The sequence below is a fragment of the Kogia breviceps genome, chromosome 9 (genome assembly GCF_026419965.1).
Source record: "Kogia breviceps isolate mKogBre1 chromosome 9, mKogBre1 haplotype 1, whole genome shotgun sequence".
In the NCBI taxonomy this organism is placed as follows: domain Eukaryota; kingdom Metazoa; phylum Chordata; class Mammalia; order Artiodactyla; family Physeteridae; genus Kogia; species Kogia breviceps.
The window spans coordinates 98,462,522-98,485,589 of NC_081318.1; the positions used below are offsets into that span (position 1 = coordinate 98,462,522).

A 23,068-nucleotide genomic window follows, 5' to 3' on the forward strand; every position below is an offset into this window, starting at 1 on the left:
TTGTCTGCAGTCTCGGGGCTGCTCACCAGACATCTCTTACTAAACATCCAAATAACACCTAAAATATAGATAAAAAATGAAACTCATAATTGCCATCATTTATTGTGCACCTATTAACTGCGGGATACCGCACAGCGTCAATTTCAACTCCTTTAGCAAGATCCATCCCTTCCTCATCTTCCTTAGCCAGCTGGACATCCCTTCCAGCCGCTAGCACTGTTCACAGGACACTCATTCTTCTAGCCGGCAGTTACCAAAGCTGGTTAACAGTCTGGGCTAGTCGTTAAGAACTAGTCTGTCTATTTCTTACCAGCTGTGAGACTTCAAGCAAGTTTCTTAACTTCTGTAAGCCCTCGTTGCCATAGAGGAAAAATAGGTTTAAAAGTAGTATCTACCTCCTAGGGTTGCTGAGAAAAGTAAATAAAATAATTTGTGTAAAATTCTTAGTACATTCCAGTCCTACAGTGGTTCAGTGATGTTAGCTATATTTAAATTACTATCATAATCATTTTTAATTAGACCAGCTTCACTTTGGAGCCATCCTACAGGCTTTGGGAGTAGAGAGTTTGGGATGATGGAAAGAAGCCTAGAATTTCCCACTCGGGGACTGGTGGGCATAGGTGGTGGGTAGGGGGCCTTTTAGGAGTGACTCAGTCCAATTCTTGGTGCTTTTCTGTAAGTGACAGAGGCGCAAGGGTGATGGCTGCAGACCCAGAACTTCTATTCATGTGTCTGTAACAGAGCTGGCTTAGCTGTCACGCTTACTGCTAGGAGTTTACCACCTAGATGTACCTCTTTGAACCGTGCTTAGGTCATCTGGCAACTAACAAGGGCTTTGAAGTAATAAGGGGAAAAGGTGATTTGATATAATTTTCCTGGCTAATCTAATATCAGAGAATTTTTCAAATGCCTGAAAACTACTTTTTTAGGTAGATGACAGATGTTGCCCTACTGTCAGAGGCAGCAGTTTTTGATTAGAGCACGCCACTCAGAGACGATGTGAATGGGGGTGCCTGTCTTTTGCACACATCGAAACAATACTCAAATGCTCGGGCCATTATACCGATGACACTTAGAAACACTAGTCCACCCAGTCCTACAGGTTGAAGAAGTTTGAGAGCGAACTCGGGTGAAGCATTTTCATGCACCCACCTCCTATATATACCCAAAGACATGTTTTTATTCCAGCAAGCCTTTAATAGCATTTAGAACCAGACGTTCTCTTCAAATTTTGTGAATTTTCTCACTGAGTTACATCAGAGGTGAACAAAGCTCAGAAGTTAGTAGCCCAGAATATTGGTAAAAGAAAGACAGTAATACCTGAGTCTTCAGAATTCATGCAAGGAATAGATTAAACCTGCTTCTTGGAATTTAAATGCAATGATTAGCCATAGTAAACACACACACTTAAAAAGACGTTAGTCACGAAAACAAAATCGTGTGTTTAAATTCACAGCGTTCACTCAAAAACAAAGACACAGTCAAATTTTCACACTGCCTGGTAATGACGGAAAGACACTTACAGTCTTCAAGAAGTTTTGCTTTTTCCCCATCAATATCAGCAGGTAAGTGGGCAAACAGGATTAAAGAAAACCAAATGTTAGTAATAAGAACATTAGCACCCTGAAGATAAAAGGGCCATCTTACCTATTTTATTTGACCTAAAGAACCAGTAGAGCAAAGGTGGAGGTTGTGAAGTAGCAAGAGAAAGAAACTCCCATTAAAGGTTTTGTTTATTCCTGAAGCAGACCTTTCTACATACACATATGGAAGAACAAAAGGGATGCTGTAGGCCAGAAGATGATTCTGCCAGGAATAGGAATGGCTAATTCCACTCCATACGTGTTGTGCTGGACAAGTAATTACATTCAATTTGAAAAACGGCTTAAATCTACAATTAATCTGAGCTGTCACATACTGTGTGGTGTCTGATCCCATTATCCCAGACATCACTACGCACACGGTGATAATACCTAACAATGGGACACTGCTACAATGACAGTGCTCCATCCAAGCCAAATCCAACACTGATTTGAGATTCTTATATTTCTACGGTTAATCGCCAAGTCGGGAATTGCACTTTTCAGATGGTTAGCGTGTTTCTGCTTCAGAATTCCTCAGTCACCCAGGGTTTGCTAGTACCCACCCCAAAGGAGCAGCTCGTGGAAAGGGGGGATAAGGAATAGGGGCAGGGAACAAATTCCATTAGCATGCAAGTCACATGATTCTGCTGTGCCGCCTGTCATTACTACTCGCAAAGGTTAATGCAGGAGCGCCTGGGTTGCCTGTGACTTTCTTTTCATCGTGGCTCTGCTTTTCTCCAGGAGCAGCGATAACTGAGTTAGCCGTAGGTGACTGTTTCCCTCTGATTGTAAGACGCAACAGTCAGATTAAAGGGGGATGTATTTAACGGAAGAGAGAACAAAAGCATTTCTCTCAAATGCTCTTTCTTCTACACATCCATTAGGGCAAATGCTTACTTAGGCATTCCAACTCCAATGGGCTGAACCAATCATATCTTTTTTTTTTTTTTAACTGAAATTAAGGTCACTGAATATCTTTTGAAAAGAAGGAGAATGTTGCGTTTTCTTACACTTCAGACTAAAGATGCACAGAAAAGTACGGGGCCAATCACATCTCTTCTTAATTGGCTTCCCATTGGCAGTTGCAACCTCTTTGGCAAAAAAAAAAAAAAAAAAAAATTGACATCCCAACAATTGAATCGCCCGGGGAAAGTGTACCTTCCTTGTACCTTGGAAAGCTCGCCAAACAGATGTTCTATTCAAGACGCTAATGGATTTAAAGAGGTCATGCTGATTAGGGATGAAGAAGAAATCAATTCAGAAGTACAGTAATAGTCCAGATTTCAAATTCTGCTTTCCGTTGCAGGAAAAGTGACCCGTTGGCACCTAGCATTATCTTTATTTCTTACGAACAGGCCACCCAGCCCAGGGAGAGTGCAGTATATTCAGTACTTTATTCAGGAAAGGGTGGGCTCCTATAGTAGCTGTTACTTGCTCCATTTGAAATAGTAATTTTGCCGAAGACTTCTTTTATTCTCAACATTGACATCTTGGTCTTTGATCACCGTTTTAAAAACAAAGACCTTTCACTAGGCTCCAGATAAGATCTATTTCCTAGCTCTAAACTCATATGTAAGATCCAAAATTCAAAAGTGAATTTTGCCTTGTCTGAATCCAGAGACCCGAGCCGTGGGTAGTTTGGGGATACAGAGGGGCGTGGGGTTGGCTGAGAGATGATCTTTTCACTCTTAGCATATGAAGAAAGAAGGTGGAGATTCGGGGACAGGATAAGCAGGGCGGGTGTGTGTGTGTCTCTGTGATCATTTTAAAGCCATTCCTATAGTTTTCTTGCGGGACGGCTTCTATAAAGAGTTGCCTGTTGGGAGGATAAGGGCAGCTCACAATTCACTCCTTCTCTGGTCAGCCCCCCCCATGGTACACCAAAAGCACCTGAGGGGAGGGAGAGATGATGACAGGGAGGGGACAATGTGTCTGACCGATTCAGTGGCCATTTCTAGGGTCTGCTTCTTTATAAACACAGGGCGCTGAAGGTAAAAGCCAAATCAGTTTTGATTCACTTTTCAGGATCACACGGACATCTCCTCCAGCCACGCAGTTCAGAGTGATGGTGAATGCCGGGGAGGGTCTGACTCCCGGGCCTAACAGCTTTCCAACGTTAATACTTACGATCAAGAGGGACTTCCAGTGCACTGATCATCGGGCACAGGAAGAGTATCAGAGGTGCTCTGCCTGCAGATAAGTGCTTCTTTTTCGGCATCATTCTTTTAAGCTGCATGAGCTGAACTCCCGCTGAGCCCCACAAGCTGAATTTCCTTTTCTTCTTTCACAAAAGATGTGTGTGCAACATTTAAAGAAGTCTCATGCAGGAAACTGAAAAAGGATAGGAGAAGAATTACAGTGCATTTGTTTAAAAAGGAGGAAATGAAGAGGGGAAGTCGGCAGCACAGAAAATCAGTTCTGTATTATACATGAACTCTAAATGGAACTCTAACTTTTTAAATATTTCACTCTGAAGACTGGGAGAATCATTTATTTATAAATCGGCTAACATTAGGTCAGACGTATTTGGAGGGACGTCAAGCAACATCTGTCAACTTTGCCATCCTTCTGGTTTTCCCATTTTAAATATCTGCTTTATATTAGAGGCTACCATGCTCCTAATAGATCAGGAAAACTTGGCTTATAAATCGGTTAGCAGGTGTGCCTTTGAAGGGGAGGCCTAATGGCTTCTCCTTCCTAGAGATTACCTCTGGGAAAGTTCAGGGCATGGTTGCCCATTTGCTTCAAACCCCAAACACTGATTCACCGGTTGAATTCTGATTTACCACCAAGAATTCTGGCCTCCTCCGTCTCCTACCTAGGCCGTGGCAACAGCTCTGCCTGGGCTCTGAGTTCCAGGTCTCCCTCACCGCAGTCACCCTCCGAAACAGTGCTGATTAGTTTTTCCTAAGGGTCTTTGGTTAAATACTGGGAGTAGTCCCATGGGACCTACCCGATTAAAGTTCAATATATCCTTAAATAAGTCACATAAAAACCTGAATGACCTGGTCTCAATGTATCCCACCAACCTCACTTCCCTCTGCCGTCACGTAAGTATTCTTTTTTGTTTGATTGTCTGATTCTGCTTTTCTTTCTTGGGGGTCAATCCTTCAATACGCTTTGAATTTTCCCAACTTCTTGCCTTGGTTTATTCTATTCCTTTTACCTGGAGTGCCCTCTCCACCAATATTTCCTCAACCATGTCCACTGGATTTCTTTATAGAGCATTGATTGGGTTGGCCAAAAAGTTCGTTCGGGTTTTTGGTAACACCTCAGGGAGAAACCCGAACGAACTTTTTGGCCAGCCCAACATGCGCTGATCACTCAAATTAGAAGGCATTTCACTCTCTGAGAATTCCTGAAATGATGTTTTATTCATCACATATAGTCTACAGGTAGATACAGTGATAGACTTTTTGGGGGGTATGCATACTCTCTCCCCTACTCCTTCAGGCAAAGACTGAGCCTCTCCCGTCTTTGTATTCCTCTCCTATCACCTAAGATAGTATGCCTTGCACGTGAAAGTTCAAGAGAACACGAGCACCCAGAATATAGACCTCTGTCCTACAACAGACCTCTACCTGGAGTGACGGGCTTAATCACGTCTTCTCATTAATAAAGAGAAGTGTGAGTGACCAGTGGCTCTCTTGAGAAGGTAGGGATGGCATTATTATAAACAAAGATCGTTCTTACAGCTTAATTACTGGTGTCATCGTGTATTTTTCAAATGTCCATCTTTCCCACTGAACTGAAAACCTCGAAGGGTAGGGACCCCATCTTTCCTGTTCCCCATTGTATCCCCAGAGCTCATCACGGTGCCTGGCGCATGGTAGGGAGTAAATAAATATTGGTAGAAAAAAAGTGAAGGGGGGAAAAAGGGGGAAAGGTGAGGTTGTATTCAGATAGGCACTCGGACCACAGTCTGCCTGAGGCTACATGTATATTTACACTCGTTGGCTTAAAAAGCAAACTCTTGTCAATATGGTCAAATTAGTTGGCATATCATGTCTGTGTATGGAAGAGAGCTTAAATGTATAAAAGACAAATGAAACAACGCTGACAACATGTAAAACACATGCTTTACATGTGTTTTAAACTCAGCTAGCAGCTGAGTTCTGATTTGAACCTGATTATAATTATAGTTGGACATTTCTTGCTAAACAAATACAAAAAAATATGCTAAACATAGACATTACACATATATAAATATTATTTCGTGAATGGAACATCCATACTGTGTGGTTTCATTTAAGATCCAGGAAATTTGTCTTTCCATATTATAATATATAAACAATCATGACCATTAAACATCGAGAGGCCGGTAGAAAAGCTCGCCCAACCATTTCTAACCAAAATATAAACCAGACTGTCTTTCTGTGCATGCAAAGCAGATCTATACCATTTAATCGAATTTACTTAGGTCTCTCGAGATTTTTTTTTTTGTTCAAACGCTAATTGTGAATTTACACATAAGCTTCAAGGAAAAGTAACATAAATGGCACTGAAACAAGTCAATGCTACATACTACACATACTGAGAGAAAACGACAGAACCAAGCACCAAGAAAACAAAAGGCATACCTGCCTGATTTGTGTGTCACGCTAAGTTTATTCAATTTAAGTGCCTAGCTTTCTAACAGATGCCAGAGAACTAAAACACTTTCTAAAAGATGTATGAAGAAATTGTAATGCCCGTAAGATCTTAAGCAACTACACACAATTTCCAAGTTCTTCATTCATTATTTATTTTGCCTGGATGCCTTAACTATTCATCCTTCAGAACAGAGAAAACAATGAGACAACGTCATGTAAAAGAAAGTATCATTCAACCTGCTTTGCCTTTTCAGCATATAGATGGAGTAAAATATTCCACATTAAATCACAGTGTTATATAAAGAAAAAAATAAAAATCTTAAGAAAAACTGAAACACCACTTACTTAAAGAGACCTGAGTAAATCTTCACAGTGAGAGGAGGTCATGAACTACAGGAAAGGAAGATGGGGTCTCTCTTCAGAAGCTGTAAGTTCATTTAAACCAAGAGCCACAAAATCATCTCCAGTGTAGATTCTGTTTGGGGAGGACAAAGCAATGGCCCAGCCCACCCTCCAAATCCTGCCCACGGAAAATCACTGACTTCTCCTATGAATGCCATCACAGGTGAATAGCCCAACACCCAAGGACAGCATTAGGTCCCCGGCACTCAGTCAGAGTGAAAAATCAAATACAGCTACAGAAAACTGAGCTTTCTCTCTTGAAGAGTGATGGGCTTTGCAAGTCTTGCAAAGAAAAAACACTGCTTCTGCCCTCGGAGTACTGATGTCAGCACCCTGCCCTGCCAGAAGCCCACCTGTCTTTTAGTTTACCTTGGAAAAATGATGGTCATTCTCTCTTACATGAGAATTGTGAACTAAAACTAAATGGTTAATACAATGACATTAAAATGAATGAAACCTCCATTTGAAATAGCAGCATCTTGTTTAGTCAAGGCTAGAGGGCATGTTACCACAATATAGCTCACAATTTTCAAAAAATATTTACCACAGACATTTTAAAGCATGCCTGAATGAGGCAAATGATAGGTTCATCTTCAGAATATAAATCATCCTGATATTTAAAACCACATATATTGTTAAAATAACCCAGAGTAATGATAAAGAGGAAAGCCTTTTACTATTTCACTTCATTTCACTCCGTTCAAATCAACTTTTCATGTATTACCTACAGAATCTCTTAACAAAGGGACTTCCCTGTTGGCGCAGTGGTTAAGACTCCGCGCTCCCAATGCACGAGGCGGGGGTTTGATCCCTGGTTAGGGAATTAAATCCCGCATGCGCGCCGCAACTAAGACCTGGTGCAACCAAATAAATTTTAAAAAAGAATCTCTTAACAGAAGGAAAAAAAAACCTCTCCCTCGTTTCGTAAACTTTTTATCATTAGGAAAGAAACGCAATTCAAGATTTCCTGACTTCTTTTGCCTAAAATTCACATTAAACCATACAGCACATGTTGCTTCACATTTTTACCATATATTTTAAAAGAAAAACCTAAGGTTTTGACAAAGGATTCATATTGAGCCCAAGAAACACAGCTCTCTTGCTGCTTAAGAAGTCTTGTCATTAGAAAGAAAAGAAAAATCTTTGTTTTTCTCAAGTGAAAACTGAAATTATTTGAATAAAAAAAAATATAGCAGCTCTCCACTAGAACCAGAAGGCCATGCGTTACTCACCACTTCATTCTAGCCTGTCTGTACTTTTCAGCTTCCCAACATGGGTGGTTCAATGCTGACTGCTCAGTGTAACACGATCTACTCTCTAAGCCAGTAAACAAAGATACTTATGTGACTGGGTGCCCTTTGGCACACTAATTATTGCTCTGGTGAGCCCTCAGCGGCTGGCCTCACTGAGTGGATAGCTCACTGGAAGCGGTATCATCTTGACTGTGAAAGGCCTTTTTCAGCAATCAACTCGGGATGGTGACTTCTTTTTTTAATTGAGGTAGAGTTGATTTACAACGTTGCGTTAGTTTCTGATGTACAGCAGTGACTGTTATACATCAATATACATGTATATGTGTATATATGTATTTTCCATTATGGTTTATTACAGGACGTTAAATATAGTTCCCTGTGCTCTACCGTAGGACCCTGTTATTGATCTATTTTCTATATAGTAGTTTGTATCTGCTAATCCCAGACTCCTAATTTATCCCTCCCCCAACCCCTTTCCCCTTTGGCAACCGCAAGTCTGTTCTCTATGTCTATGGATCTGTTTCTGTTTTCCAAATAAGTTCATTTGTGTCGTATTTTAGATTCCACATATAAGTGATATTATATATCTGTCTTTCTCTGTCTGACTTACTTCTCTCAGTATGACAGTCTCTGGGCCCATCCATGTTGCTGCAAATGGCATTATTTCACTCTTCTTTATGGCTGAGTACTATTGGGATGGTTACTTTTTATATTTTGTTAAACATGTACCAAAAGGAATAAGCACACTCGTGCCCATTCCTAGGCTGTGCGTGTGCTCGTCAATCACTGGTTTTGCGTCTGAGACTATGGAAGGAAGATTAGAGAGAAATGGACAAAGACTCCGTATAATTCACACATGAACAAAGTCACACAAATCTACACAACTCCACTACCAGGAGTGCGCCTTAGAAAACAGTAGTTTGGGATTATGTGACTCTAGAGATGGTAACGATCTCTTCAAAGAAAAAGGCAAACTTTGTGAAGCAACGGAAAACGTTTCTAATTCCTTCCTAGACCAGAGGGATGTCCCATAATAGAGATTCTACAAGGAATCTGGTAGCTAGAACCTGGAATAGTACCGAAGGAAAGGTGAGTAATTAATAGATGTTTTTTAACCAAATAATAGATGACAGAATACATCTTGATGATAGCTCAAATCTCCATTCCTCAGAGCACTCTAACTGATTATGTTATTTGGTATTCATAAAAATCACAGAAAATAGGAAAGCAGGTATTATACCCATTAAACAGATGAGGAAAAAAACCAATCATTGTGGCCACTCACTATTCATTGAGACCTTCTATGTGCCAGGACGCACTCTGAGTTTGTTCCATGTATTAATTTATCTCATCTTGCCAATAACCCCAAAAGGAAAACTCTATTTCATTTCCCAGTTTACTGGTAAGGAACCTGAGATGCAGGATGGTAAAGTCATTTGCTTAAGGACACACACAAGGTATGTGAAGTGACAGACCCAGAGCTCCAGTTCTTCCGAAAAGTTCTAGAGCTTTCAGCCTGTCACACCCTGAGAAGCCCTAGCATTTCCCTTCTTCTCATATCCTCTTATTTTGCATTTAGCAGACAGAATTACCAAGTTTAGTCACTGATGTTAAAAAACAAAGTGCTGGGCTTCCCTGGTGGCGCAGTGGTTGAGAGTCCGCCTGCCGATGCAGGAGACACGGGTTCGTGCCCTGGTCCGGGAGGATCCCACGTGCCGCGGAGCGGCTGGGTCTGTGAGCCATGGCGGCTAGGCCTGCGCGTCCGGAGCCTGTGCTCCGCAAAGGGAGAGGCCACAACAGTGAGAGGCCCGCATACCGCAAAAAAAAAAAAAAAAAAAAAACAAAGTGCTAATGGTTTGTGAATATCTACAGAAGATCTTCCTGGTGTGGCCCAGAGCACAACTTCAGGGGCCCCGTCACACTGGATGGCATGTGAACAGGGCCTGCTGGAATGGTACCACATGCTGGCCCTGGCCTTTGAAAGGAACCACAAGCTAGGACACTGTAGGCAAGACACACTTTTAGAAAGTTAATTTTAAAAGTAGGCCATGTAACTATGGAGAGCAATACGGAGGTTTCTTAAAACACTAAAAATAGAGTCATCATATGATCCAGTAATCCTACTCCTGGGCACGTATCTGGAAAAGACAAAAACTGTAATTCGAAAAGATATATGTACCCCAATGTTCACAGCAGAACTATTCATAGTAGCCAAGACATGGAAGCAACCTAAATGTCCATTGACAGACTAATGGATAAAGAAGATGTGGTACATATATACAAGGGAATATTACTCAGCCATAAAAAAGAATGAAATTATGCCATTTGCAGCAACAAGGATGGATGAGAGATTATCATACTAAGTGAAGTGAGTCAGATAGAAACAGACAAATATCATATGATATCACTTCTATGTGGAATCTAAAAAAATGGTACAAATGGACTTATTTACAAAACAGAAATAGACTCACAGACATAGAAAAGAAACTTACGGCTACCAAAGGGGAAAGGGGAGGAGGGATAAATTGGGAATTTGTGATTGACAGGTAAACACAACTATATATAAAATAGATAACTAATAAGGACCTACTGTATAGCATAGGGAACTATATTCAATATCTTATAATAACCTATAATGGAAAAGAATCTGAAAAAGAATATATATCTATATTTATATTTATCTGAATCACTTTGCTGGATACCTGCAACACTGTAAATCAACTATTCATCAATTTAAAACAAAAAGGGAACCACAAAAATTTTTTAAACTAAAAACTAAAAATAAAAATATTTAAAATGCCTCAAAGAAAATAGGCAATATAGGGCTTCCCCGGTGGCGCAGTGGTTGAGAGTCCGCCTGCTGATGCAGGGGACGCGGGTTCGTGCCCCGGTCCGGGAAGATCCCACATGCCGCGGAGCGGCTGGGCCCGTGAGCCACGGCCGCTGAGCCTGCGTGTCCGTAGCCTGTGCTCCGCAGCGGGAGAGGTCAAAACAGTGAGAGGCCCGCGTACCAAAAAAAAAAGAAAGTAGGCAATATACATGCACATGGTACAACATTCATAAGGTACAAAAGCCCATATAACTCAAAGTAAGCAGCCCAACAACCCAGTTTCTCCCTTGGAAGGGTTACTAACACCATGTTTTGTGAATTATTCTAGGGATATTCCACGCATGAAGAGATCTAAAAACATACATAACACAATATTTTAAGGACCGCTTGGATATAGAAAACAATTTTAAGGCCCTTTTGCCATTGAAGTTAGATCATCAAATACAGCCAACTCTTTCAATAAAATCTAGTTATTTGCAACACACGAAATTCTTTGGATACGGGCTTTTTCACACCTCCTTAATTTAGCACAGCAATTACAAGAAAGGAAACAGTAAAGGATGATTAACTGAGAGATCTAAAACAAAGGATAAGGCATGCTTAATGCAAAGTCCATATGGGTGAGGCTAATGGCGACCATGACCAAGGGTGGCACCTGTCCCACACTTGTCCAGCCATTTATCTGATGACAGTTGTCAGAATCGGCTTCAGGGGTGAGAGAGCTGACGAGAAAAGGAAGGGTGGGTGGAGTAAGAGAGAAAGGGACTAAGGCCTCTCAAAGGAAGCCTTCCTCACCCCGCCTTCTGAATCCAATCACAATTAGCTAAACAGATCAGAGAGGAGACTATTCCCTCAATGCCTGCCACGTTCACAGTCTGTCCTTCTGCACTGACGCCACCATCCTGACCGGGGCTAGAAGAATCAGGCGTGGGTGTCTGACCAAAGGCCATGTAGCGCCTGTGAGATGACTTGGCTATTTTAGAGGGCTGGAGAGTGCCCAACGAAGTGCTAGGAGATTCCTTTCTCGTGGGGAGCATGCATATGAGGCAGGAAGAACGAGTCAACAGTTTGGAGCAGGAGCAAAGGCCAAAGATGACACAGAGGCAAGGCAGCATGGGAAACCGTGAGTAGGCGGGGCGTGGGCGGTGCCCCGAGCAGCATGAAGCAGGAGACAGCGACGAGATCAGTAGAAGCAGACAGTCACTGCGTGCCCACGGCATTGGCGGGGTGCCTGGCAGGTGAGGACAAGGACTTGCTCCACCTGCACTGTGATCACCAGGTCTCTCAAACTCTTGGCGTCCCAAACAACGTTCCAATTCTCTATGAGGTTCGCCACAACAGTGCTTGCGGTTGAAAGGCTCTCCTGTCGTTTTTCCAGCGTGCGAACTCTAAAACGAGCCTTCGCTAACGTGGTGGGTAGACTGTCACATCAGGGGTCCACAGGAAGCACTCCTCAAGCACGTGTCCCTTTGTGTAGTCCCTTCTCACTATGACTCGGGCCTTGGCCATGGGACATGCTTTGGCCAGTGGGATTTTAGCAAGGATTATGCAAGCAGAGGTATGATGAGCGTTTGCACACTGGGCTCTCCCCTTGTCATGTTCCCTCTGGGAAGCTTAGCTAGACTATGTGTGGTGAGAGGAAAGAGTAGAAAGAGACCTTGGGGAGATGAAAGATCATCTTGGACTTTTTGGGCCCTACTGAGCTCCCAGCTACAATTGCTGAGTAAGGGATTTGTTGAACTATACGCAGCAGAAGAACCATCTGAGAACAGAACAACCAGATGCCAGTCATCTGAGGGTTAACAAACCCTCAGAATTACAAAAAATAATCGGTTGTTTTAAGCCACAAAATTGGGAGGTGATGTGTTATGTAGCCACAGATACCTGAAACAATTAAGTAAGAGAAACTCTGATCGGCTATTTCTTGCAACCAGAAAGATGCTAATTTGCCCATTTAAGAGTTCGGATGATTCAGATGCACAGATCTTCTTACAAGATCATGGCTGGAGCCACAGCAATCCTAAATGAATAGGCTGGTGATGTCGGTTTTCCCTCTACAATGATCTATCATTTTGTTTTTCCCTAGATATACTTCCTTGTATATATGTTGGTTCAGCCAAAGGACACAGACGTAAGTTATATTTCTTATACAAAACTTGTACTCAATAAATAGAAAATAGTTGCTACTGACATCAAACAAAACTTTTTACACTAAAATAATTGTGGATCATGTCTGATTTAGAGTCTTAGGGATTATATCAATCTATTTCTAACGCAGGAAAGCAAAAATTAAGCTAGAGGACAGGGTGAGAGGGAGCCCTGTGTAGCTCCTACCTTCCCATCTTCATGAATCAGACCAGAATTTTCCAGTGCTCAATCTCAGCTTCTACTTGCACCTATGCACTCACCTACTAAACAGTGAATTGAAGAAAAGGGGAAGGAGAAGGGGAAAGGCAGGCCTTAGAGACAGATCTCTTCCTTTATCACAAGGTCCGCTTCCCAGGTGATTTCCTTCAGATTATGAAACAGAAACAAAGTTCCAACTTTTAAAAATGGAAAGTAGGGAACTGCTCTAAAGGTGAAGTCTGAGAAGTGGAAATTTAATTTTGAATATGGGCCTCGATCGTTATATATTCAGAAACATTTGTCAAGTCACCGAAACAAGTTCTGGCTCTATTTATCTTCTTGTAGATGGAGATTTCCATAAATATCACCGAAAAGATGTAAGGATCAGAAACACTTTATTAAAACCTCCAGCAGAAAAGGCCATGCAGGATATTAATATTCTACATGGGCTCTACCCTACCTATTTGTCAAGTAAACGACACACGGCAACATGGCAGCCGCTTAATAGTAGGTAACAGCATTCTTGAATGCCTTGGCAGGCTAGTCACTTAAAAAAAATTATGTCATATGTCAAAGATAAGAAGCCAGCATTTACAAACTGTTATTCTTGAGAAACGGTATGAGCCATTCAGGGTGGAGATGCATGGCAGGGGTCAAGATCTCAATGGGCTCTTCTCCTAATGGCCTGAGTTGGGGGGATGGGGAGAAGAAAGAGCTCGAGAGAGAATTAGCCTAAACCGCTGGCAGAAATTAACCCAGAGGTCTCAGCACTTAGCACAGTACAGTTTATACCTCACTCTTGCAAATGCCCACTGTGGGTGGACAAGGGGGCTCTGCTCTAGGCTGACAGAGGCTCCACCATTTTGTGAGGCTGCCATCTCAATACGTGGCTTCCAGCGTCCCCGTGTTCTCCTGCTCTTAACTGCCGCCACCCAGAGGTGACGTCACATCTTTGGCTCACCACCCATGGACCGGGGGGGAGTCAATGACTCCAACCACAAGGGATTCTGGGAAATGTCCAGTGCCTGTGACTATCTCTGGAGCGCCACTATCTCTGCCACAGAGAGCATGCTTGGTTCACAGTCAGTCTGCAGGTGCCTTCCTGGAAAGAGTTTCAGAAGGCACATGCTACAGGAGGGCCGCTGTACTGGTTCCTCTCAGTGATCAGCCAGGGGGCGGGATGATGGCGGTACGCAAGGACTGCGTGGGTGCTGGTTGGCTGCAACCATCTCCTCTGCCTTCCGCCCGGCTGCATTTCTGAACCATTCTTTCCTGTAACTTGGGTTTCCCCCAGACATGGGCCTGGGCATGGGGCTGAGCAGGCAGAAAGCCCAGATTGGTCAAATCCAAAGGCTGTCCCTCCTGCCATGTCACAGATGACTATAATCTTCACAGTAACATTTCAAGATGCATTTTGCTAAGGTATCCAGGCTCTGTATAATCACAACGGGACTGTGAAAATGAGAAATGGAGTCTGACATGACATGAAGAATTGTGTTTTCCGCTTGGTATCAGTGCTGAGGAAGGTGTATTATCATAAACTAAATAGCTGGAAATCCTTCATTCCAGCTAGAGGCTATTTTATATAAAGAACAAATCCCAGTCACTTGCTGATATGCATTTTCTACTACAAAGGATTTACCAGCTACACAGGGGGGTAATTCATATTTAATTCCTGGAACATTGAATTTTCTTTAAACAGGCTATGTGAAAACCTGCATTGATAAAAAAAAATCAGGAAGTGATCATTTGCTTCAAAGAGAATTTGTCGGATTTACTTCAAAGAGCATCCTCCTCCTGGAATTTAGAATAGAATTCAGTCTCCAGGAAGTTAAATATTAGCTCCTCAGGAGTCCTCAGGAGTCCATATTCTCTATAGAAGCAAAGCACACAAAAGCGTGAATGTTAGAAACACTGTTCTCTGCAATGTGAGATTCAATCAAGCCAACAGTCAAAGCTCTAGAATATTCTGTTTATGTGCCTTCTCAGGAACCAAGTGTTCTATAAAAAGGTCATATACTATTTCTATCACTACTTAAAGGGACTTCATAGAAGAAATATGGAATTTCATTGCTATGGTGTGGAAGAAATAACAACTCAAAGAGCAGGTTAGAAGCATCATCCAGAGGAAAGCATTCTTGGTCCAAGTTTCCAGCTCCCTGGAAGAATCAGAAGAGAAAAGCCTCTGGTTTTCATCAAAGTTGGTTAATAGGAACATTCAACCTAGAATTACAGCCTCTTTGCAGCTCTTCAGTTGAGTAATTGATGAACAAAATTTTTGTAGGTAAACTGAGCTCCTAAAGACAAATATTTGTGGCTTTCCGGAAAGAGAGTTGGGAAGTAAGAAGAAAAAGTGAGACAGGAGGACAAAGACAAAGCAATGAAAGAACAAATGCTGCAGCTGTTAGAAATTTCCAAGTTACATTATTACTATTATCACTTTTTTGTTTGGAAATTGTGGTAATTCATAAAGAAGGTGGGCAGAAAAATAAAGTTTTTAAGCACATGTAAGGAATCATAACTATTCTAAGGAAAACATTTACACAGAAGCCCCTCTTCAAGGGCTCATGCTTTGACTACCTCTAAGGTCTCTTTCAGCCCTACTCAGAATTACGAGAGCGGCGCCTGCTATAATGTAAGTGGAATCTAATAAAGTAGCCACCAGCAGTACAGCCATTGAGATACCACAGCAGAAGGGGGGGGAAAAAAAAAAAAAAAAAAAACAGGGAAAAAAAGAGAGCTAAGCGTCAGATTCCACAAGGCTGCTGGTTATTGGATCTGATAAAAGTAAGCAAGGCAGGAATGCAGAAATGAGTCTCTCAAACAAAGGGCAGGAGGGTGGAAGCAGGTAAGGCACGTCTGTGCCCAGTGCTTTCTCAGAGAGGAGTGAGCTTCGGGGCTCTCGGCGGACGCTGGGCTGTGGCTTCTGGGTCTGGGTGTCACTTGCTGGATCCTTGTGTCCAGGGGAGCCAAGTTGAACATCTTTTGGAGACGGGAATTCGAAAGGCTGGCAGAGCAGCCAACAGACTGTAGGAGTGAAAGCTATGGGTAAAGGATGCAATCAGGAAAGAGGTAACGGACAGGATACCAAGGGAGACCACCAAGAATAAGGCTGGAGACCAAGGGACCCCAGAGACATGCCCAGAGCAGAAGAGAACAGCTGGATATGGCTTTCACTGGGTATTCGGTGTGAGTGTACGGGCCACCCAGTCATGGGCAGAAGAAACTTCAAAGTCCTTTCTCTCTCTGCCGGGTCAGCGGGCTCAGGATTAAGTTGGTAAACATCGGGCCCCCTCTTGCCCAACCTCACTAGGCCAAGGGCAGCACCTTCAATATGTCCAATTAGCCTGTCTGAGGAAAGCTTTCAAAGTTTAGGTTTTTGTCTACTTCAAGGATTTCTGAAAAGGGTGTTCTAGGCCTTTGCCGGAGTGCAAAACTTTCATTGTTGGCCTCCAACTTCTCTGCTAAGTTTTGTAGAGAAAAAAAAGATCTTGTTTTTGTTCTCAGAAGGGCTAACTACCCTTCTAGAAATTGCTCCAGCAGATCTGTCAATACTCAATAGCAGCTCCAGGTTAACTTCTGAGTTTTATCAAAGTTGGTTATAAGAACAGGATATATATATATTCGCATTTTTTTCTCTGTCCCTACACTTAACTAGTTCAAGAGACCTAGTTCTTATATACAGACTTGGCAAACTGGATTAAGCTGTCAGACAGACAAATAAGCACTAGAAAACAACAGCCATGTTTGAAAGGTGTATTCTTGGTTTCCATTGAGAGGGAGGGTTTGGAGACAAGTTATCCTGTGTGCATTTCTGAGTGTGCTAAAGGCTGGGGGAAGAGGGGAATGGGGGGGTTATTGTTTAGTGGGCACAGAGGTTCAGTTGTGCAAGATGAAAAAAGTTCTGGAGATGGATGGTGATAATGGGTGCATAACAATGTGAATGCACTTAATTCCATTGAATTGTACACTTACAAATGGTTAAGATGGTACCTTTTATCTTATGTCTGTTCGACATAATTCATGTCCCTGATGTGCTCAAATCTGGGCTTGGGAGAGGGAAGTGTTGCTTTAGGAGAACGTAACCAAATGTAAAAAACGTGGTATGTTCTTCAGTAGTAGCAGGAAGTAGGATGCAACCATTTCTGTTCAAGAGGGAAGAAGAAAGACGTCAATATGAAGAGCTGAACTCTGCCTTGGAAGGATAACAAGAATACTCCAGGCAGAGAAGGGAACCCTTCAACACTGTTGGTGAGAATGTAAGTTGGTATAGCCACTATGGAAAACACTATGGAGGTTCCTCAAAAAACTAAAAATAGAGATTGCATATGATCCTGCAATCCCACTCCTGGGCATATATCTGGAAAAGATGAAAACTCGAATTCAAAAATAATACATGCACCTCTATATTCATAGCAGCACTATTCACAATAGCAAAGATACGAAAACAACCTAAATGTCCATTGACAGATGAATGGATAAAGAAGATGTGGTATATGTGTGTATATATATATATATATATATATATTATATATATATATATATATACACACAGTGGAATACTACTCAGCCATAAAAAAGAATGAAATAATGCCATTTGCAGCAACATGGATGGAACTAGAGATGATCATACTAAGTGAAGTAAGTCAGAAAGAGAAAGATAAATATCATACGATATCACTTACATGCGGAATGTAAAACGTGACACAAATAAACTTATTCATGAAACAGAAACAGACTCAGAGACATGGAGAACAGACTTGTGGTTGCCAAGGAGGAGGTGGATGGGGTAGGGATGGATTGGAAGTTTGATATTAGTAGATGCAAACTATTATATATAGAATGGATTAACAAGGTTCTACTGTACATCACAGGGGACTATATTCAGTATCCTGTAATAAACCATAATGGTAAAGAATATGAAATATATATATGTATAACTGAATCACTTTGCTGTACACCAGAAACGAACACAACATTGTAAATAAAATAAAATAGGGCTTCCCTGGTGGCGCAGTGATTGAGAGTCCGCCTGCCGATGCAGGGGACACGGGTTTGTGCCCCGGTCCGGGAGGATCTGACATGCCACGGAGCGGCTGGGCCCGTGAGCCATGGCCGCTGAGCTTGCGCGTCCGGGACCTGCGCTCTGCAGTGGGAGAGGCCGCAGCGGTGAGAGGCCCGCGTACCGCAAAAAAAATAAATAAATAAAAAATAAAAAATAAATAAAATAAAATAAATTCAATAAAATAAATGTTTAAAAAAATAGTGCCATCTTCTCATGTAAAGCATAAAATGTGCAGGAAATTTTAGAGGATTCAATTAAGTTTAACTCAATAATCTGAGAATCAGTTATGTCCAGATCAATGGCTGCCTGACGCTGGGGTGGTCAGAGGAGATGGACGGCAAATGGGCAGGAAGGAGCCTTTTGAGGACTGTGCTCAGTAGAATGGAAAATATAAGGCTTCTGGGGCCAAGTTATAATTATTTAAAATGACAGCAGTATACCTGGCTTCTTGATCCCTATCATCAGCACAATCACTAAAGCATAAAATGAACAAATAGAGATGGCCAAGGCATTGTGGTGGCATCCAGATGGTTCTTTTTTTTTTTTAATTTTTGGCCAAGCTGTGCGGGGAACTTAGTTCCCTGACCAGGGATTGAACCCGAGCCCCCTGCAGGGGAGGCACAGAGTCTTAGCCACTGGACTGCCAGGGAAGTCCCGAGATGATTCTTGATACTTTATAAAGGAATGAAATTCAATAATTTTAATACAAATAAGAGAACAGCTTTGTGACCCTGGATTAGATTTCTTAGATACGATACTAAAAGTATAATCCATAAAAGGAAAAAAAATGATAGATTGAACATTATCAAAATTAAAAACATGTGTGCTGCAAAAGACACCGATAAGGAAATGCAAAAATAAGCCACAGACAAGGAGAAAAATATTTACAAAGCATAAAACTAATAAAGGACTTGTATCCACAACATATAAAAAACTCTTACAACTCAAAAGTAAGACAAACAAAAAAAATAGGCAAAAGATTTGGATAGATACTTTCACAAAGAAAATGTACAAATGGCTAATAAACACATGAAAAGCTGTTCGGTATAATTTATCATTAGGGAAATGCAACTTAAAACCAAAATGAGATACCAGCACACCCATTTGAATAGCTTTTTTTTTTTTTTTTTTTTTTTTTTTGTGGTACGCGGGCCTCTCACTGCTGTGGCCTCTCCCGTTGTGGAGCACAGGCTCCGGACGCACAGGCTCAGCAGCCACGGCTCACGGGCCCAGCCGCTCCGCGGCACGTGGGATCTTCCCGGACCGGGGCACGAACCCGCGTCTCCTGCATCGGCAGGCGGACTCCCAACCACTGCGCCACCAGAGAAGCCCTGAATAGCTATAAAATAGCTAAAAAGACTGATCATACCAAGTGTTGGTGAGCATGTGGAGAAACTGGAATTCGTTGCTATGAAAATGTAAAAAAGGTAACCACTTGGGAAGAGAGTTTCTTACAAGTTAAAATACACTTGTTATAAACCCAGCAATTCCACTCCTAGGTATTTACGTTAAGAGTAATGAAAACATATATCCTCAAAAAGACTTGTATGCAAAGGTACCCAGCAGCATTTTTGATAATAAACAACATGGGAAATAATCCAAATGTCCAGCAGTTGGTGAAAAGATAAACAAAATGAGGGATAGTCATATAATGGAAAAGTACTCTTCAGTAACAAAGAATGAACTACTGATGTGTGCAGCAACATGGGTAAAAGCTCAAAATTACGCTAAGTGAAAGAAACCAGACATAAAAGACTCTGTAGGATCCCATTTATCTGATAAAACTATAAAATCAGAAATAGATGAGTGGCTGCCTGGGGCTGGGAGTGGGAAATGAGATTGACTGGAAACGGGCAGGAAGGAATTTGGGGGTGATGGTAGTGTTCTAAAACCAGATTTGAGTGAAGCTTGCACAATGGTATAAACTTACTAAAACTCATCAAACTACACTTCAAATGGGTAAATTTGGTGGTATGTAAACTCTACCTCAATAAAGCTATAAAAAAGAAAAATAACTTGAATACCCCGTGTTTTGCAAATCAAGACACACTTCAGAGGACCCGCTCATGGCTTTGTTTCCCCTGGTATGTGCTCTCACATATAATACTCATTTAGTTCCAGTATAAGTTAAATATATCTATTTCTTTTTAAAAAACTTATCATCTTAGAGTTTTATTTTGGCAACTATATGAAAGGACGTACTACTATTATCACGTTACTATCTCATATAATGAATTGATTCCTTTTCCTTTTTTTAAAATTGAAGTATAGTTGATTTACCATACTGTGTTAGTTTCAGGTGTACAGCAAAGTGATTCAGATATACACATTCTTTTTCAGATTCTTTTCCATTATAGGTTATTACAAGATTTTGAATATAGTTCCTTGTGCTATACAGTAAATTCTTTATTGTTTCCTCACATCGGTCAGAATGGTCCTAATTTAAAAGTCTACAAATAATGAATGCTGGAGAGGGTGTGGAGAAAAGGAAACTTTCCTACACTGTTGGTGGGAATGTAAATTAGTGAGGCCACTATGGAAAACAGTATGGAGGTTCCTCAAAAAACTGAAAATAGAGTTGCCATATTGTCCAGCAATCCCACTCCTGGGCATATATCCGGACAAAACTATAATTCAAAAAGATACATGCACCCCTATGTTCATAGCAGCACTGTTCATAATAGACAAGACATGGAAACCTAAATGTCCATCGACAGATGAATGGATAAAGAAGATGTCATATATATATACAATAGAATATTACTCAGCCACAAAAAGAATAAAATAATGCCAGTTGCAGCAACATGGATGGACTTAGAGATTATCATTCTACATGAAAGAAGTCCGAAAGAGAAAGACAACTATCATATGATATCCCTTATATGTGGAATCTAAAATATGACACAAATGAACTTATTTACAAAACAGAAACAGACTCACAGACATAGAAAACAAATTCATGGTTACCAAAGGGGGAGGGGGGCGAGGAGGGATAAACTAGGAGTTTGGGATTCGCAGCTACAAGCTACTACATATAAAAGAGATAAACACCAAGGTCCTACTGTAGAGCACGGGGAACTATATTCAGTATCTTATAATAAACTATAATGGAAAAGAACCTGAAAAAAAAAATGAGAGGGGAAAAGTGATAAAGTGGAAAGAAGATGGGGTATGAGGCAGACCCTCCTTCCAATCCTGACTTTGCCACTTAGAAGCTATGTTGCATTGGTTATGGTGAATCAACTCTGTGCCTCAGTCTCCTCGCTATAAAATGAGGTCAAATTACCTGGCTCCAGGGCTGGAGAGGATACGTGAGATGAATGTGGAGTTTTCACAGCGACACACACAGAGCTTAACACACCCTGGGTAAAAGGGGACTTTGTCAACGTGACAAGGCCTGTCACACACAGCCCGTGCGTCCCTTTCTAGCCCCCTTTCTTGCCCCTTGTTCTATCGCAAGCTAACGAACAGACACACTGATCTCCATGCTTTGCCCTGGCTGTTCCTTCTGGCTGGAACCCTTTGCCCACTCTCTATTTGATACCTCCCCTCCTCCTGGCCTAGATAACACCTCCTCTCCCCTGGACACTCAGTAAAGATGCTCTCCTCTCGAACTGTACTATCCCTAACCCTAAACCCTAACCTTAAGCCCTAACCCTAATTCTAACCCCTAATCCTAAACCCTAACCCTAAACAGTAGCCACTGACCACATGAGGCTACTTAGATGTAAATTAATTAAACTGAGCTCCAATTAAAAAGTCAATTCCTCAGTCACACAAACCGCATTTCAAGTGACCCACAGCGACCTGTGGCTGCCTAGAGCAGAAGAGAACGTTTTCATCATCACAGACAGTTCTGTTGGACAGAGCAGCTCTAGAGGAAGATGTCTCTGCTAACCTTCTCCCAAAGAACCCATGCGGACTTTTACAAGGGTATTCGTGGCTTCATGTTTTGATTGTCGATTATTTGTTTTTCTCTGTGCGCTCTGAGCTCTCTGAACTAACACCCCATCAGTAAGAGTTTGCTACATGGGTTCGTTTTCTGGAGGCCCCAGACCCACAAGGAAGGAACTCCTGATATCCTTGCTTTCCGGAGTTAGTCCTGAATGGTTTTGCCTTGTTTTGTCTCCCATACTCCACTTCTCAAACCATTCCTAATCCTGCTTAATTCAGTTCCCGACCTCCTTGACTTCTGACCTCTTGCCTCTTCCCACGTGTGTCTTCCCAGATGGGGCTCTGGCTTCCCTCCTTTGCCTCTCTGTTGTTCTTCTGTGGGATTACATTTCTTTCTGGCCCCTCTGGGTTCCTGACCCATACAGGCAAGCCCAGCTCTAGGCCATGTGGCCAGGATTTCTTGGCCTCCAAGAAAGGGAATTAAATGCTATGGCTCCTGGGAAAATACCTGATGGCAGATAAGTACTGTGCATAAAATAGCTCTGTATTCACAGTGCCTTAGGCAGTGTCTGGCACATACTATGTACCTTACAAATATTTGCGGAAGGAGTGAATGAGCTCTTCTTTTATCGGGGAATACACTCTTGGAGAGGAATGAGGTCCAAGGGAAGAGATGCTGAGAAGGAAGGAGAGGCAGCGTGCAGAAGTTGACTGAGCCGCAGAGCATGACTGGCTTTCAGTCCACAGACCACACCCCCAAGAAGCCGTATAAACTGCAGTTCAGAACCTGCCCTAGGATGGAGTTGGGAAAGGAGGAAGTGATCTCAGGCTCCACCCAAAGGTTCGCCCCCTGCGTTCTGGGTTGTGCGTTCCCAGGCATGGACACCTAAGTGGGTCCTGCAGTGGTACTGACACAGGAACCTTGGGCGGGAGATGAGATGCAGCCTGGTGTCAAGTTGCTCAGAGGCCATGCAGAGCTGGAACAAGGGATGGAGAGGCCGAGAGGCTCTGAAGGAGAGCATGAAAGACATGTGGCACGACGTGTATAAGTTAACCTTGCAAATGATCTAGCCATCACGGGCAGGACTTGGGCACTGGAGGAT

At 42.1% G+C, this 23,068-nt stretch overlaps 1 protein-coding gene across 23 annotated transcripts in view; it reads right to left on the reverse strand.

The window, feature by feature from the left end:
* Positions 1-23,068, reverse strand: part of NRCAM (neuronal cell adhesion molecule) — a 314,557-nt gene that overhangs the window by 86,615 nt on the left and 204,874 nt on the right. For 12 of the 23 annotated variants that reach the window (XM_067042868.1, XM_067042865.1, XM_067042855.1 and 9 more), the window contains one exon: positions 3,711-3,914. In XM_067042868.1, the coding sequence (XP_066898969.1) occupies positions 3,711-3,819 (109 nt within the window). In that variant the 5' untranslated portion in view covers positions 3,820-3,914. Of the gene's footprint in view, positions 1-1,523; positions 1,542-3,710; positions 3,915-23,068 lie in introns of all 23 variants that reach the window. The other 11 variants (XM_067042864.1, XM_067042857.1, XM_067042853.1 and 8 more) reach the window with 1 other exon arrangement.